The sequence below is a fragment of the Ranitomeya variabilis genome, chromosome 6 (genome assembly GCF_051348905.1).
Source record: "Ranitomeya variabilis isolate aRanVar5 chromosome 6, aRanVar5.hap1, whole genome shotgun sequence".
NCBI lineage: Eukaryota > Metazoa > Chordata > Amphibia > Anura > Dendrobatidae > Ranitomeya > Ranitomeya variabilis.
Genome location: NC_135237.1, coordinates 216,305,004 through 216,323,371, shown reverse-complemented (window position 1 = coordinate 216,323,371; position 18,368 = coordinate 216,305,004). Strand labels below are relative to the sequence as shown.

The 18,368-nt window shown below is 45.0% G+C and overlaps 1 protein-coding gene across 5 annotated transcripts in view; it reads right to left on the bottom strand.

The window, feature by feature from the left end:
* Positions 1–18,368, bottom strand: part of RECK (reversion inducing cysteine rich protein with kazal motifs) — a 1,181,658-nt gene that overhangs the window by 759,888 nt on the left and 403,402 nt on the right. For 4 of the 5 annotated variants that reach the window (XM_077269439.1, XM_077269433.1, XM_077269437.1 and 1 more), the window contains one exon: positions 15,497–15,582. The exons of the other annotated variant lie outside the window; for it this stretch is intronic. In XM_077269439.1, coding sequence (XP_077125554.1) covers positions 15,497–15,582 — 86 coding nt within the window. The remainder of the gene's footprint in view (positions 1–15,496; positions 15,583–18,368) is intronic. 5 annotated transcript variants of the gene reach the window in all.

The following is an 18,368-nucleotide window of genomic DNA, read 5'->3' as shown; positions in this document are numbered from 1 at the left end:
GCAGATGAAAGTGCAGGTTCCTTCATCAGGTGGGGGGGTAGCATACTCGTTGGCGACGTCACTGGCACAGGGCCCCTCAGAGTACGCAAAAGTGTCGCTGCCGGTGGGAGGCGCCCCCGCTGTGCAAACACACCGCTGTACTTTGAGGGGCCCTGTGCCAGTGCCAATGCCAACGAGTGGGCCCCCCCTGCTTGCTCAGGATCACAGCACTTGCAAACTTGACATACTTACCTCTCACTGCTCCACCGCCGTGACGTAGTTCACGTTTCCTGGGCCCACTAAAAACTTGAACCAGCCCTACCCCCCACAACTTTAGCCAAATGACCCCCAATTTCCAATGCCTATCTATTATTATAAAGTATATTAAGATTGACAAGCTTCAGTAACAAGAATGGATGTTTTTGCCATTAAAATGGGCACTGTAGGTGTTTTCCTGGCCTCCACTCACTGCCGACTATGCTTCCCCATTGACTTACATTGGGTTTCGCGTTTCGGTCGATCCCCGACTTTTAGCGATAATCGGCCGACTGCACTCGACTCGACTCTGGACAAAGTCGGGTTTCACAAAACCCGACTCGATCTTAAAAAAATGAAAGTCGCTCAACCCTAATACTAAGTTATCTGTACTCAGAGAGTTATCACTGTATTATCTGTGGTGTTAAAAAAAAATTAAGAGGGGGTTGGGGGCAACTCTTTGTCTTGGGGCTTGGGCCCCCAATCTTTTCTGACCCTAGCAACGCCCCTGCATACAGCTAACAGTGGCAGACCTGTTGGCCGATATAAGCCCCCTAAATATGGGGGCCACAGTGTGAGCACTGGCTCCAGGCCCCTCCACCAACTGTATCCGCATCCTGCTCATGTAATGTAACCTAAATGTTTGTGTGATTTTACAATGTTAGCATTTGGGGCCCCACTTTAAATTTTTGCCTAGGGCCCCACTTTGTCTAAAACCGGCTCTGCCTTCAGCTCGTCTGCATTGTGGGGTCAGGTGTCTCTAAGGGGTTAAGATCAAACGAGTTTGATGGCCAATCAAGCACAGTGATACTGTTGTTTTCAAACCAGGTATTAGCTTCTAAAAGCTTGTAGGCAGAGGGAAGCAGGAAGTGCTCTAAATTTTCCTGGTAGATGGCTGAACTGACTTTGGTCTACATAAAACACAGGGGACCTACACCAGCAGATGACAAACCAACACTGATTGTGGAAATTTCATACTAGACATCAAGCAGCTTGGATTATGTGCCTCTCCACTCTTACTCCAGACTCTAGGACCTTGATTTCCAATGAAATGCAAAATTTACTTTCATCTGAAAACAACACTTTGGACCACTGAGCAAAAGTCCAGTTATTTTTCTCCCTTGCCCAGGTAAGACGCTCTGGCGTTGTCTATTGGTCATGAATGGCTTGATACAAGGAATGCAACACTTGTAGCCAATGTCCTGGATTCATCTGTGTGTGATTTCTCTTGATGCAATGACTCCAGCAGAAGTCCACTCCTTGTGAATCTACCCCAATTTTTTTAATTGATTTTTTCTTAACAATCCTTTCAAGGCTGCGGTTATTACGGTATTCTACCACACTTTTTCCTTTCACTCAACTTTTCATTAATATGCTTGGATATAGCACTCTGTGAACAGCCAGCTTCTTTAGCAATGACTTTTTGTTGCTTACCCTCCTTGTGTAGTGTGTTAATGACTACCTTCTAGACATCTGTCAAGTCAGCAGTCTTCCCCATGATTGTGGAGCCTACCGAAAAAAAACTAAGGGGCCTTTTTAAATGCTTAGGAAGCCTTTGCAGGTGTTTTTTGTTAATTATTCTAATTTACTTAGATAATGACTTGGGTTTTCATTGGCTGTAAGCCATAGTCATCAACATTAATAAACACATTTGAATTAGATCACTCTGCTTGTAATGACTCTATATATGAGTTTCACTTTTTGTATTGAAGAAATGAAAAAAATTAACTTTTTGATGATATTCTAATTTTATGTGAAGCACCTGTATATATGGAGTTCGCAAACTATTCTAGGAAAATCTGTACTTTGTCTCTCCTGAGTCTTGCCGCATGGCTAAGCAGTACTGTACGGTCACATATGGGGTATTTCCATGATCAGCAAAAATTGTGGGACAAATTTTGGTGCCCCTTTTAACCAATTTCCCAATTTAAAAATTCTAAATCTGAAGCTGAACAAATTTTTTTGTGGTAAAAATGTAAATATTTTCTCTTCACTGCCCAATCTTATAAAATTCTGTGACACACATGTGGTATGAATATGATCACCTTCCCCCTGGAAAAATTCATTGAGAGGTACAGTTTGTAAAAGATGGTCACTTGTGAAGGGGAAGTTCTGCTGTTATGGTACCTCAGGGGCTCTTCAAGTGGGTTATGGCACCTGCAAACTATAACAGTAAAATCTGCACTATCATATGGTGCTCCTTCCCTTCTGAGCTTTGCACTGTGCCTGAAAAGTATCTCTCGATTACATGTAAGGTAGTAGAGCACTGAGAAGAAATTGCACAAGGAACTGAGGTCCTGAGGTAAATGTGGTGATAACATGCTCACTGCACCTCTAGATGAATTTATTGGGGGGTTTAGTTTGTAAAATGAGGTCACTTATAGGGGTTTTCTGCTGTTCTAGCACCTCAGAGGCTCTGACTCAAACCACTCCAACAACATTTTAACTACAATATGGCTCTTACCTTCTGAGCTTTGCAATGTGCCTCAAAAGTAGTTTTCGACCACATATGGGGTAACTGTATACTCAGGAGAAATTGCACAACAAATTTTGGGGTCTATTTTACTGTTATTGTTGTGAAAATTTAAAAAAACTGGGGCTAAAACATTTTTGTGGGAAAAGTATTTTTTTATTTCACAGTTCAACGTTGTGTAAGGAGGAAGACTGGGCTGCGCAATGCTGGGTCCAGAACTGCCGAGGCTGCGGCCAGTGTTGCCAGGGGGAAAGAATGGGAAGCTGGACAGGATCCATGACCTGGTGAGAGAGGGTGTGGCGAGACAGGAGAGAGAGTGGGAAGTGCGGGAAAAGAACAGAGTTTCCCGCTGGCAGGGAGAGGAAGCAGGTGTGCCCCGTGCTCTGCGAGAAGAGAGAGACTGTGGAGCCGCTCCCCGGCACAGGTTACATAAGAGCCCCCGAGAGTCAGTCAGTACGCAGAGTGTCGGCCGCTTAGCCAAACAGTGTGCTGTGCTCACATTGAGAAGTGAGTGCCAAGTGCAGGACCGAGACGTGTGTTCCCACTTTGACAGGTGTGCAGCAGAGCATGCACCGGGCAGAGACTTCTATGGCACTTCCCACCTCAGAGTTACAGATTGATGGACTTGAGGTTCAAGGGGCAAAACCGGTGACTGCCAGTTGCCGCCAGAAGCTGGACCGTTTGTTGGCAGGTTGAGCCTGAGGACGCCGTGCCGGCCACTGCCGGTATAACAACGATCATCGGACTGCATGCGGTTAAGGACATAGAAGTCACGATAAGTGAAGTTTAATAATAAGATTGTGGATAGATATCATAATTCTACTGTTAATAATTACTTGTTATCTCCCTGCGAGGAGTGCACTATTGATATAAATTAACCCGCACCGTGTTAGACCTTGTTCTGCATTTCCTGCGTTATTGTACCCATCAACTTCTTACATTTGGCATAGTCAGCATGTTGCAGTCTACAAACGCAGAGGCAGCAGACCAATCCGTCATGAGTGCCCCGAGATTCAGCTTGCCGCCGGGGGCCATGCTCAGCAATCTCCCAAAATTCACGGGAAAGGATGTGGGCCGAAAAGGAGTTGTGTTGGCCGCCGGAGATGTCAGAAGCGGTCCTGCGGTGACTCTAGGAATGAACGTATCGAAATAAATCGGAACCCACCAGATCAGTGAGCCACAAGAGGCCTTTCTGGACCGCTGGAGCCTGCAAACCCCCCAGAGAAAAGTATTTCAGCAACTAATATGGGCTGCCCAGGCCCAGGAAACATCAAGCGAAGGGAAAGTTCTGGGGAAGGTGATGGTTCCTGCAGCTGCTAAACTCATTCTATCGCCTGGTAAGATGTGCTCACATTGCCAGTATGAGCCTGTATGCCTCTCGAGGGGGTGGAAGACTCCTCATTGCTTGGACATTAGCTACAGTCCATGATGGTAACGTTGTGGTGCAGTGCGTCAACCTGAGAGAAGATAATCTTACCCTCCCACCTAAGAGTTAAGTGATCCAGGTGCTAGAAATGCCGGAAGAGTTGGTGCAACTGGAGGTCGTACAGCTGGCAGTAATGCAAGGAGATCCATGGATGTTAGCTGTTAGAATGACAGCAGAGGATCTGATTGGAAGAATGAAGGAGGGTCATCGAATTTTGGAGCAGATGCGAGCCGAATTGATAGGACTCTCGCCGCAACAGGTGCAGCAGGTGGAAGCTGTACTAGATCGCTACAAAGAGGTCTTCACTCGCCATGAAGATGGAGTGCACCCAGGCTATTGCTCACAAGATCCCCTGGGAAATTCTGTGCCAGTCCAGGAAAGATATCGACAGATACCGCCTCAGGTGTACAAGGAAGTGAAGGAAATGCTGGCTCACATGTTGCAGAGCGGAGTCATAAGGGACAGTCAGAGCCCGTGGGCAGCTCCTATTGTTCTAGTTTGGAAGAAAGATGGAACCCTGCATTTCTGCATTGACTATAGACGATTGAATGCTTGTACAATGCGGGACTCCTACCCATTGCCCATAATTGAGGAATTGTCTGCCTTGGGAATGGCAAAGTATTTTTCGTCCCTGGATCTGGCCAGCGGGTCCTGGCAGGTGCCCATGGCTGAACACAACCAACCAAAGACAGTGTTTGTACTGCCCATGGGATTGTTGGAGATTAATAGGATGCCCTTGGGCCTGACTGACACTGCCAGGACGTTTCAGCAGTTGAAGGAAAGATGCTTGTAGACTTGAATTTCGAGGCAACACTCATCTATCTTGACGATTTCATTGTCTATGCGGCCTCTTTTGAAGAATATCTTCGGCAGCTGTAGCGAGTGTTGAGTCAGCTGCAGAAGCACAGACTGAAAGTGACATCCCATAAATGTCACCTTTTTCACAGACAAATAGAGTACCTGGGACACATCGTATCCGCTGAAGGAGTTAGAACGGCATGAGAAATTATAGCTGCGGTACAAGAATGGCCCACCCTGAAAACAGTAAAAGACGTTCGGGCCTTTCTGGGGCTTACCGTGTGCTTCCAAAGGTTTGTTTAGAATTTCACTCATCTCACCAATCCGCTGCTGGAACTACTAAAGGGAGTGCCATCTGGTTTGAAGAATCAAGCTATCCAATGGGGAAACAGCCAGGAGGAAGCATCCAGGGTCTTGAAAATGGGCTTGACCGAGGCCCCAATACTCACCTACGCGGATTTCTCACAGCCCTTCATCCTTCACACTGACGGAAGTCTACATGGTCTGGGGGCCATTCTATCACAAATGCAGAAGGAAAGGAATGAGTGATAGCCTATGCGAGCTGGTCTCTTCACGACTCAGAGCGGAACCCGGACAATTACAGCTTTTTCAAGTTGGAACTGTTGGCGTTGGTGTGGGCCATGACCGAAAAGTTTGCAGAGTATTTGTGGGGTCCAATGTCCTGGTGTTCACCGATAATAATCCCCTGGACAACCTGGAAAATGCAAAATTGAGAGCCTTGGAACAATGGTAGGTGGCCCCGATGGCAAAGTATCGGTACAAGATCGTTTATTGGGCCAAGGCCGAGAATACGCATGCTGATGCTCTCTCTCGAGTGACTCATGAGTGGCCTGACCGCCACCAAGATCAAGAATTGGGGGCAGAAGAGATTTCTTGTTTTTGGGACCTTGTTAGGTCATTTGTTGAGATGCAGGGACAGACCGGAGAGACGTCTGGAGAACAGGTGCTGGGATGACCTCAGGATGACTGGGTACAACTCCAGCAAGCATAAAAGGAACTTGCACAGCTGAGACAGTGGGTGGCCCTGAAGCAACTTCCCAGCCGTCCAGTTTTTGTTCCCGCATCCATTCTTGTCTGTACTTTGTCCTACTCTTGCATCTTATCCTGTACCTAACCTAGTCTTAATTCTGTCCTATACCTGTGTCTACTTGTCACCTTGTCTGTAGCCTTCCCTACCCTGCTGGGTGTATCCTTGTGCTTCCCTTTCTGTGTTTACTTTTGCTCTGTTCGCCGCACCTTGCGCCTTTGCTCTGTTCTGCTCTCGGTTTTGCTCCTTGCAACTCTGTTCTGCTCTCGGCTCCGCTCTGCACCCGGCTCCGCTCACTTGTGATTCCGCCTTGCTCACACCCCACTCTGCAGTTCCGTCCTGTTCTCGCTCTGCAGTTCTGCCCTGCTCCGTTCCTTGTGGTTCTGCCCTGCTTCGCTCCTTGTGGTTTTACCCTGCTCCGCTCCCTGCGGTTCTGCGCTGCTCTCGTTTTTAACATTGCGGGTTTTTGTTCTGCAGTCTGAACAGGTCCCTACCTGTTCTCATATATCTTTCATACCTGTCTGTGTTCCTGCCCTCCCCCCCTCAATCTGTCCCTTCTCCTCCAGTGTGAACAGGTCCCTTCCTGTCTCCATACACTACGCGTACCTATGTTCCTGTCTTACCCATACCGGTTCCAGTCCCGTTAACTGTGCCCGCTTGCCAGTATCTCAGCCATGCCCGCCTTTCTCCCAGTGTCTCAGCTGTGCCGCCTGTCTGCCAGTGTCTCAGCCGTACCCACCTGCCTGTCAGTGTTCCCTTCCCTAGTGGGATCAGCAGCCACAGCCAGACTCCACCCTGGAGTGGTACCTGGCAGCTACCTGCTGCACAAGCCTGACCTCACCATCAGAGGCTTCAGTAAACACCAAGGAAGCTGCTTAGTCACGCCCCTTCCAGGGAAGTCTGGTTTGTGGCACAGTGGGGCCACATCCCCGCACGCTCACGCCAACCAGTCTGGGCGCAAGCGTTACACAGGCTAATAGCGCGCTTTACATGACAGGAACTGACGCACCTGCCAAGGCTGTGGGGTACACGGAATCAGACCAGACACTTCTATGGGTGAGGTCACGGAGCCGAGATCCGTTTCTGTGGCCCTGGCCGAGTCATAAAATGGAGGATAAATATGTGGTGTTTGGTCGTGACGCCACCCGTGGTATTCAGCATTGGGTGGCTGACGCTGCGGTTTAGGTCCACTGGGGCTGATGGTGAGGCAGCAAAGATGGTTCAGCTCCCCAAGGGTAGAGCGGGGCCCCAGGGCAAATATATTTGATTGTTCAGATGGTGGTGAACGTTGGGGTGCAGAGAATAAGGGAAGGACACAGAGAGGTGCAGTTTTCTTTACCTTTTACTTGAAAGTAGATGCAATCTGGGGTACCAATTACAGATGAAGGATTGAGTCTGGCTTGCCTGGAGGCTTTCAGGGGATCCACCCTGCCAGGTGGGGTTGGGGACTTTCCTTCTGCACTCTCTTTTAGGGTCCCTGCTGCTTGATGATTGGCCCTCTCCTGCTTGATGGTTTCTAACCTGTATGGTAGACAGCGTTAGCCTATTCCACGGTCACTGTCCTTTTCACTGTCAGACCTGGGCCCTTGGTCTGCTACCGTGCCTTCAGGTGTTCAGTGTGGTCAGGGAACTTGCAGTTCCCTGCCCTCCAGATTCGGCTGTCAAGGCGTACAGTACCCACCCAGCCAAGCCAAGGACTGGGGTCAGATATACGCAGTTTTTATTCCCCTGAGCTCTAGCTGGCTCCCGTTTTCATGATAACTCCCCTGTTTACTCTATCAGCTGACTTCTTTCTGACTCACCTTTCTGGCCTGGAGCAGAAATTGACATGTACACTGTGTTACCTGGCATGGGGACCTTCCTTCTTGCCTCCAGGCATGACATCACCCCTTAGATGGAGGCAATGTCACTGTAGCAACCGGACTCTGGGGTGCCACAGTTCCCTTTAATAGATTACATTGTTCTTGCTTTATTGGTTTATTGCTACTGTATTGCTGAAAGTTTGTGAATTTTGCCAGTAAAAATAATTTGCAATGGTGTTTAATAATGTTTATTGTTACTTTATTGCATCCAAATGTTTTAAATAATGATTTATAATAGAAATATCTGCATGCATCCATGTGAATTCTGACATATAGCTAGTAATTAGTGATAAGGAAGCCTCGGGTACTCAGGCACGCTTGTTACTCCGCCGAGTATTGCGTGATGCTCGAAAAAATGCTTGAGCTTCCACCCCACAAGTTTTGCCACTAAACATGTGGGGATTGCCCGCCATACTCAGCAATGCCGTAGCCATGTTGACCATTGGCATTGCTCTGATTGGGCGGCCGCATCGTGTCATCAGGACACGATGCTCTGCATTCTGTCCTCCCTCCCATCTCTCAGCGCCTGAAAAGATTTTTACTATCACTGGCCGAGCGCTGAGAGATAGGTGTGGGGAGCAGTGAATATTCATATTCAATTTACATCTGCTTAACTGGCCAGCGCACGACTCTCACTTCTCCACTGCTGACAGCATGAAAGCCAGAAAAGTGAGGGCAATAAAAAAGTTACATATCCTGATAGGGCTGCCCAAGTCCTATTTCAGGATATCATGAGTAGGCCGGAGTCACATTAGAGAGGAATACGGACAAGTGCTATACGATAAAAAATCGCATAGCACTCAGACCAGTATTCATCTACAGTATGTGAGAAGCTTGGAGCACAGACGCATGACACTCGGCTCCCACTCACAGTAGAGCAGGAGCCGAGGGTCATTAGCATATCGCATCTGATGCTCTTGCATCAGATGCAATACGCTTGTGTGACCCCAGCCAAATACTAAGAAAAATCTCCTGACAGATTCCCTTTAAAGTATTAAATAAATTAATAGGTTAAAAAAATGATATGGGGTCTCCCCATCCTACTATATAATTGTCTAAGGCTCACTTCCGTCTGTCTGTCCTTCTGTCTTTCACGGATATTCATTGGTCGCGGCCTCTGTCTGTCATGGAATCCAAGTCGCTGATTGGTCGTGGCAAAACGCCCACGACCATTGCCACGACCAATCAGTGACGGCCACAGTCTGGCGGCAATATAGCCGCTCTTTCCTCCCCGCAGTCAGTGCCCGCTCCGTACTCCCCTCCAGTCATCCAGTCAGCCCTCACACAGGGTTAATGCCAGCGTTACCGGAGCGTGGTGTAACGCACTCGGTTACGCAGCTATTAACCCTGTGTGACCAAGTTTTTACTATTGATGCTGTGTATGCTGCATCAATAGTAAAATGATCTAATGTTACAAATAATAATAAAAAAACCCCAAAACTTTATTCTCACCCTCCGACGTCGCGTCCTGTCCGCCGGCAGGTTCCGGTGCTAAGGATGCTATGGGAGAAGGACCTGCCATGACGTCACGGTCATGTGACCGCAACGTCATCACAGGGCCTGCGCGAGAAGGACCTGCCATTACGTCACGGTCATGTGACCGCAACTTCATCACATGTCCTGCGCGCCTGTGAGAGAAGGACCTGCCAATACGTCATGGTCATGTGACCGCGACATCATCACAGGTCCTGCGCTGATAGTCATACCAACCCTGGGACCGGAAGCTGCCGCGTGCACCGTACACAGGAGCCAGGACTAAGGTGAGTATATGTTTATTTTGTGTCACTGGCCAATATACTACATTACTGGGCAATATACTACGTTGCTGACCAATATACTACATACTACATGGCTGGGCAATATACTACGTGGCTGGGCAATATACTACGTGGCTGGGCAATATACTACGTGACTGGGCAATATACTACGTGACTGGGCAATATACTACGTGGCTGGGCAATATACTACGTGACTGGGCAATATACTACGTGACTGGGCAATATACTACGTGACTGGGCAATATACTACATGACTGGGCAATATACTACGTTACTGGGCAATATACTACGTGGCTGGGCAATATACTACGTGGCTGGGCAATATACTAGGTGGTTGGGCAATATACTACGTTACTGGGCAATATACTACGTGGTTGGGCAATATACTACGTTACTGGGCAATATACTACGTCGCTGGGCAATATACTACGTGAACATGCATATTCTAGACTACCCGATGCGTTAGAATCGGGCCACCATCTAGTTTTTAATAACTTGCTAAAGTAAATCAGACAGCTAGTGGCTGGTACCAAGGTCCATGGTTATCTGGCCCTTCCCAGCCTAAAAATACCAGACTGCAGCCGCCCTAGTGGCGGCGCATCATATTAGATATGCCAATTCTGAAACTTTGCCTCAGCTCTTCCCAATTGTCCTAGTGCTGTGGCAATTGCGGTAATGGCTTTTCAGGTTGATGTCATCTGCTGTTGCTGATATCAAGCAAAGTAGTTAGTAATGGCGAGGTGTCTCTCAGACATTCCCATTACTAACCCAATAGTAAAAATAAATGTGAATACCCACAAAATAAATCTTTATGTTAAAAAAACAAAAAAAAAACAAAACTTGCTTCCCTCGTTTACCAATTTATTAAAGAAAAATGTTTCGATTTATTAAAGCAATTTTCCCACAAAGCTTCTCAGCCGTAATCTACGATCCTTTATGTCTCCGGCGTCTGTGAATAGTAGGAAAGTACAACTATACACAGTTGCCAGGTACTGACAAGAACCCTCATCAGAGCTGGTGGCTTAATGCTTCGCTCAACGAGAGCCAGCGGCTCTGATGAGAGTTGTCACTGCCCAGTGCCTGTGAAAGCAACACTTTACTGCTATTCACAGATTCTGGAGACATCAAGTAATGTGCATTATGGCGGAGGAGCCTTAGTGGGAATATTTTTTTTAATAAATCGGTGAACGAGGGATAGTGTGGGAGAGTGTTTATTCAAATAAAGTGTACCGTAATTCCTGTGTGTGTTTTCTATTTTTACTTACTGGGTTATTAATGGGGGTGTCTAATAGACCCCTCTCCATTACTATCCCCAGGGATTGATGGCAGCTGTGATTTTCGACAAATCACAACCGTCATCAAACCCAACTACCATTACCCCAATTGCCACTGCACCAGGGCAATTGGGAAGAAGTGAAGCGAAGTGCCAGAATTGGTGCATCCAATGAGATGCGCCAATTCTGGGGTGGCTGCTGGTGCTATTTTCAGTCTGGGCTGGGAAGGGCCAATATACATGGACTTTCCCAGCCAGATAATATCAGCCTCAGCCATCTGCTTTACATTAGCTGGTTATGTCATTTTTTTAAATTCGTTATTTACTTCCCAGCAAAGAGCTGCAAGTCAGATGCGTCCAGGAATCTTCTCCATGGTGTTCCCATTACATTTGAGCACTGGTTCCATCCATTTCAGAGATTTTCCTGACCTCCCAGACCTCCTGCTTGGGTCTGTAGGAAAATGCTCTAGTTTCTCATTGACTTCTAAAATACTCATTACTCGAGTCAAGACCGTCGGAGAGTCTGACCTGCCTGATTTGGAAGGAAGCATGTTAATGCTCGCTCATCACTAAGGGTATGTGCACACATTGCAGATTTACCTGTGGAATTTTCTGTGCAGATTCTTCCCTCTCTTGCGAAAAGGCTAGTGTGGATTTTCTACGTTTTTGCTGCATTTTTTTTTATGCGGATTTGTATGCGTTTTTGAAAGCTTAATAAAGATCTCTTACTGAACAAAAAAAAAAGATTTGTGATGTCATTTCTGGGCCAACCTCCTCTTTTACATTTGTCCAACCCACACTCCATTACTCACACAGATAGACAGACAGATAGATAGATAGATAGATAGAAGGAATGAGATAGATAAACAGATAGATAGAAGGAATTAGATAGATCTATTCATATATCTATCTATAGATATATCTATCCATAGATATATCTATGGATAAATATATGGATAAATATATCTAAGTATCTATAGATATATCTTTCTGTCTATAAATATATCTATAGATAAATATATCTATCGATAGATAGACCTATAGATAGATACCGTCTATACTCGAGTATAAGCCGAGATTTTCAGCCCATTTTTTTAGGCTGAAAGTGCCCCTCTCGGCTTATACTCGAGTCATTGTCGGTGGGGGGTGGTTGGCGGGTGAGGGGGAGCTGTGGCTGTCACATACTCACCTGCTCCTGGCGCGGTCCCTGCATGTCTGATGGTCTCCGGCAGCTTTTCCTCAAGTGGTACCGCTCATTAAAGTAATGAATATGGACTCCACTCCCATAGGGGTGGAGCCGCATATTCATCACTGTAATGAGCAGTACCAGTGACCACTGAACAGAGGAAGAAGGTGCCAGCGCCCGGAGACCCTCTGTCACGGAGAAGCTGCCAGGGACCGCGCCGGGAGCAGATGAGTATAACGGCGAGGGTGAGAATTTCATATTCACCTTTCCCTGTACCACCGCAGGGCGCCGCTCCATCTTCCGTGCCTTCTGGCTGTGACTGTTCAGGTCAGAGGGCGGCGGCCCCCACTAACACGTCATTGCGCACTCTGACCTGAACAGTCACTGCGGAGAGAAGGGACGGTCATTTTTTTTTTTATTGCAGCAGCATTACATGTGGCACATTTTTATACGGAGCATCTTAGGGGGCCATAATGAGCTTTAATGCAGCGTTATATGTGGCACATTTTTATATGGAGCATCTTATGGGGCCATAATGAGCTTTAATGCAGCATTACATGGGGCATGTTTTTATATGGAGCATCTTATGGGGCCATAATGAACTTTAATGCAGCATTACATGTGGCACATGTTTATATGGAGCATCTTATGGGGCTTTAATACAGCATTACATGGGGCATATTTTCTATGGAGCATCTTATGGGGCCATAATCAACTTTAATGCAGCATTACATTGGGCATATTTTCTATGGAGCATCTTATTGGGTCATTATTAACCTTTATGCAGCATTGTATGGGGCAAATGTTTCTATGGACCATCTTATGGGGCCATTATTAACCTTTGTGCAGAATTATATGGGGCATATTTTTGCATGAAGCATCTTATGGGGCCCATCATAAACTGTATGGAGCATTATATGGGGCATCTTATGGGGCCCATCATGAACTGTATGGAGCATTATATGGGGCTCCTGATTCAATATGGATATTCAAAAACACTTATCCTACTGATGTCTCAATTAATTTTACTTTTATTGGTATCTATTTTTATTTTTGAAATTTACCAGCGGCATTTCCTACCCTAGGCTTATACTGGGATCATTAAGTTTTCAAATTTTTTTGTGGCATAATTAGGGGTCTCGGCTTATACTCGAGCATAAACGGTATATCTATACATAGATATATTCATATCTATCTCTATAGATAAATCCATAGATATATAATAGCAAGGCCGATGTTTATTAATGAACAATATGTTTTATTTTTGAAAAAAATGGCCTGGGCTCCTGCGCAATTTTCTGCACCAGAGGGGGAAAGCCGACGGCCAGGAGCCTTATATTTGTAGCCTGGGAATAGGGTAATAGCCATGACCCCTTCCCAGGCTATGAATATCAGCCCACAGCTGTCTGCGTAGCCTTTACTGGCTATTAAAATAGGGTGATTCAAAAAAAAAAATGACGTGGGGTTACCCTATATTTTATAGCCAGAAAGGCTACGCAGACAGCTGCGGGCTGATATTCATAGCCTAGAGAGGGGCCATGGTTATAGCCCCCCGGCTACAAATACCAGCACCCAGCTGCCCCAGAAATGGTGCATCTGTAAGATGTGCCAATTCTGGCACTTAGCCTCTCTTCCCACTCCCATGTAGTGGTGGGATATGGGGTAATAAGGGGTTAATGTCACCTTTTGTTCTGTAAGGTGGCATTAAGCCCGGTTAATAATGGAGAGGCATCAATAAGCCACCTATCCATTATTAATCCTATTGTAGTGAAAGAGATAAAAAAAAGACACAGCCAGAAAAAAGTATTTTAATATTCTTAATTTCACCATACTTACCATACCCGATCGCCTGCAAAAAATTAAAAATAATAAATCAACCATATACTCCCTATGCAAAGCAGTCCAATTAATAGCTAGTGTCCCACGACAATCTCCACCAATAGAACAGTGACATTGGGTGATGTCACCTCTCTAAAGGGCCTTCAGTGACACACTGACAGGAGACAATGCCTCCTGCAGTGCATCACTGAAGAGGTTACCTTAGTTTCAGGCTCTCATTTTATGGCAAAGCTGCGTGGGAATTTTCCCACACAGCAGTGCCACCAGTGAGAGTAGGAACTATTTCTCACAGCGGTGGAGGGATACAGTGCGGAAGGCTACCTTCCGTCATTGTATCCTGGAGCCCCTGCAGAGCGGTCACATCAGCTGATGTGGCAGCTCTCTACGGGAGATCGTCGTGGGACACTCGTATTAATTGGATTTCTGAGGATGAGGGAGTATATTGTTTGTTTATTATTTTAATATTTTTTACCGGTGAGCAATGGCTTCGGGGATTCAAGGTGATGGTGAGTATGTACTCTATGTTGTATGTACTGTATGTCTATATGTGTGTGTTGTATGTACTGTGTGTTGTATGTTCTGTATGTTGTATGTTCTGTATGTTGTATGTTCTGTATGTTGTATGTTCTGTATGTTGTATGTACTGTATGTTGTATGTACTGTATGTTGTATGTACTGTATGTTGTATGTTCTGTATGTTGTATGTACTGTATGTACTGTATGTTCTGTATGTTGTATGTACTGTATGTATGTACTGTATGTTGTATGTACTGTATGTTGTATGTACTTTATGTTGTATGTACTGTATGTTGTATGTTCTGTATGTTGTATGTTCTGCATGAATAGTAGTCCCATCAGACGATGCCTGCCTACATACAGCCCTGCACACACACACAGCCCCGCACACAACCATGCACAGACACACATAGCCCCACGATCACCGCACAGCCCCGCAATCCCCGCGTAGTCCCGCGATCCCCACACAGCACCGCGATCCCCGAAGACCCCCGCAATCGCCGCACAGCCCCGCGATCCCCGCAATCCCTGCACACAGACACACACAGCCCAGCAGACACACACAAACACCCGCAAATAGATATGCACATCTTCCGCGCACACACACAGTCTCCACCCACACTCATATTCTCCATTCACACTCTCTTCCCCCGCAGATCCTGCGGTTTTGCTGCAGATTTGACAGAATCAATGCAAGACAATGGGTGCAGAAACGCTGCAGATCCGCAAAAAGAATTGACATGGTCCTTTTTTTAATCTGCTGCGTTTTCAGTGCGGAATTTTCCACACCATTAGCACAGCATTTTTTCCCCCATTGATTTACATTGTACTGTAAATCACTTGCGGATCTGCAGCGTTTCCGCACGGGAAAAAACCAATGCAGATCCGCAGGAAATCCGCAAAGTGTACACATAGCCTAATAGTTATACATGTGATCTAATACAACTCTATCAGTGGCTTATTACTATTTTGAACAAAGAAAAAAGAAGTATAAACTGTGTACTTTCTCTCCAGGCTGAAAACCCAATTGATAGAATCGCTATTTTCCTCAGTTGTATCTAACCTGTTTGCAGGTTCGTCTGCACTCTGCCGCAATTGCTAGTTCACAGCATCCAAGACCAACCCAACCATCTGACTTCTTAGATGCACCTGTTAAAGTGAATAGTGAAAATGAATGAATATATAATTTAAGATACGGAGTGATAGCAGCTATAGCAAAAAAATTATCCTTGTGTGTAAAGTAATGATCTCTTCTGTTTGTACCACTCTTAACACAAGTGGAGTGAGATCAGCAATTTATACAGCTTGAAAAAAAACATTAGGGTACATTTACTAAAAGGGTCTTAAATTTAAATAGCGTAGAATAGGCCTCAAATATAACAAACCTGGTATTTCAAATTAATAATAATTTTTATTTCTATAGCGCCAACATATTCCACAGCACTTTACATTTTAGAGGGGATTTGTACAGACAATAGACATTACAGAATAATACATACGGTAAATCAATAGATACCAAAAGGAGTGAGCACCCTGCTCGCAAGCTTACAATGTATGAGGAAATAAGGGAGACACGAAAGATGAGTGGTAAAAAATGCTTGTATTGTACGGTTCGTCCAGCAATAAAATACTTAGGGGGAATTCTCATAATGCTGCATGAACCAGTCATCAGCCAGTATTAATACAAGTACAGACAAAAAGGGCAAAAACAGTTGTGAGAAAAAGTGTTTGCCCCCTTCTTGATTTCTTATTATTTTGCAGGTTTGTCACTCTTAAATGTTTCAGATTACTAAACAAATGTAAATATTAGACAAAGATAACACAAGCAAACAAAATGCAGTTTTTAAATGAATGTCTTTATTATTAATTAGGAATAATTTATCAAAAATAATTCCAAACCTACAGGGCCCTGCGTGAAAAGGTGATTGCCTCCCCACCCCCATTAAAACATAAATTAACTGTAGTTCATCACATCTTTGGGAAGCTGAGTGCAATTTCACTAGCCAAACCCAGGCTTTATTATTCAACAGCTGTTCTCGATCAAGAAATCACTTAAATAGCACCTGCCTGACAAAAGTGAAGTAGACCAAAAGATCCTCAAAAGCTAGACATCATGCCATGAGCCAAAGAAATTTTGGAACAAATGAGAAAAAAAGTAACTGAGATCTATCAGTCAGGAAAATGTTATAAAGCCATCTATAAAGTTTTAAGGCTCCAGCTAACCACAGTGAGAGCCATTATCCACAAATGGAGAAAACATGGAACAGTGGTGAACCATTCCAGAAGTGGCCGGCCAACCAAAATTAACCGAAAAGTGCAGCAACAACTCATCCAAGAGTTCACAAAAGACCCCACAACAACATCAAAGAACTGCAGGTCTAATTTGCTCAGTTAAGGTCATTGTTCATGACTCCACCATAAAGGAGGGACTGAAAAAATGGCCTGCTTGGCAGAGTTCAAGATAAAAACCACTGCTGAGCAAGAAAATAAAGGCTCATCTCAGTTTCGACAGAAAACATCTGGATGATCCCCAAGACTTTTGGTAGAATTCTCTGTGGACTGATGAGACAAATGTTGAAATTTTTGTAAGGTGAATGTCCCATTACATCTGGTGTAGAAGTACTGTAACACAGCATTTCAGGAAAGGAACATCATACCAACGGTAAAAATGTGGTGGTGGTAGTGTAATGTTCTGGAGCGGTTTTGCTGCTTCAGAACCTGGAAGACTTGCTGTGGTAAATGAAACCTTGAATTCTACTGTCTACCAAAAATTCCTGAAGGAGAATGTCTGGCCATCTGCTCGTTACCTCAAGCTGAAGCACACTTGGGTTATGCAACAGAACAATGATCCAAAACATACTAGCAAGTCCACCTCTGAATGGCTTAAGAGAAACAAAATTACAAGTTTGGAGTGGCCTAGTCAAAGTCCTGACCTTAATTCGATTGAGATACTGCAGCATGACCTTTAAAAGGTGGTTCATGCTCAGAAACCCTCAGATGTGGCTGAATTACAACAATTCTGCAATGACGCTAAGATGAGTGAGCCAAAATTCCTCCAGAGCGTTGTAAAAGACTCATTGCCAGTTATCATACATGCTTAATTGCATTTGTTGCTGCTAAGGGTGGCCCAACCAATTATTAGGTTTAGAGGGCAATCACTTTTTTCACACTGGGCCCTGTAGATTTGGTTTCCTTTTCCCCTTAATAATAAATACCTGCTTCCTGGTTCAGGCACTGGCTACACAGGAATGAGAAGAGAGAGCTCTGCACAGCCCCAGCACATTTCACTACCTCAAAGCAGTAAAAATTGGTAAGAAAACCAAGGATCAAAATAACAGAGCAGTGAGAAGCAAATTAACCTGCACATGGAACATTATCTCCTTCCCAGCAGCAATAAAAGCCATGGCATGGCATGACATGCGAAATGCAGGAGATATCCAAAATGGCCACCAATGAAGTTTCTCAGTGTGCCTTCCAGCTATCTGCAGAGGAGCTGAAGGGGGATGTCTGCAAACATCCAGCAGGAGAAGAGGGTGAGAGATCAGCAAAAAGCACTGAGAAGTCGGCCAGGTGATGGGAGAGAAACAGGCAGGCTCCAGCAATATAAACTACAAAGAACTGACTGAAAGTGTAATCAGACTATCAGCTTCCTGCTAAAAACATAGACACACCAAAGACAATATTCAAATAAAATATTCAATATTTCTCAAAAATTGTAGATATACAAATTAAAAAGTACCGGTGTTCTGTCAAAGGTAGTGGATATCACTAAAGTGAGAAAGCAACCAAAGCAACAAAGAACATGGAAGATCAAAAAGTATACAAGCTGGAGTTAGATTATAAAATGCCTTTATTAATAAAAAGTGGCAAATAATTAATTTAAAATAATTATGTGCACAAAACAGGACAAAATAATCACATCAAAAAATATATAC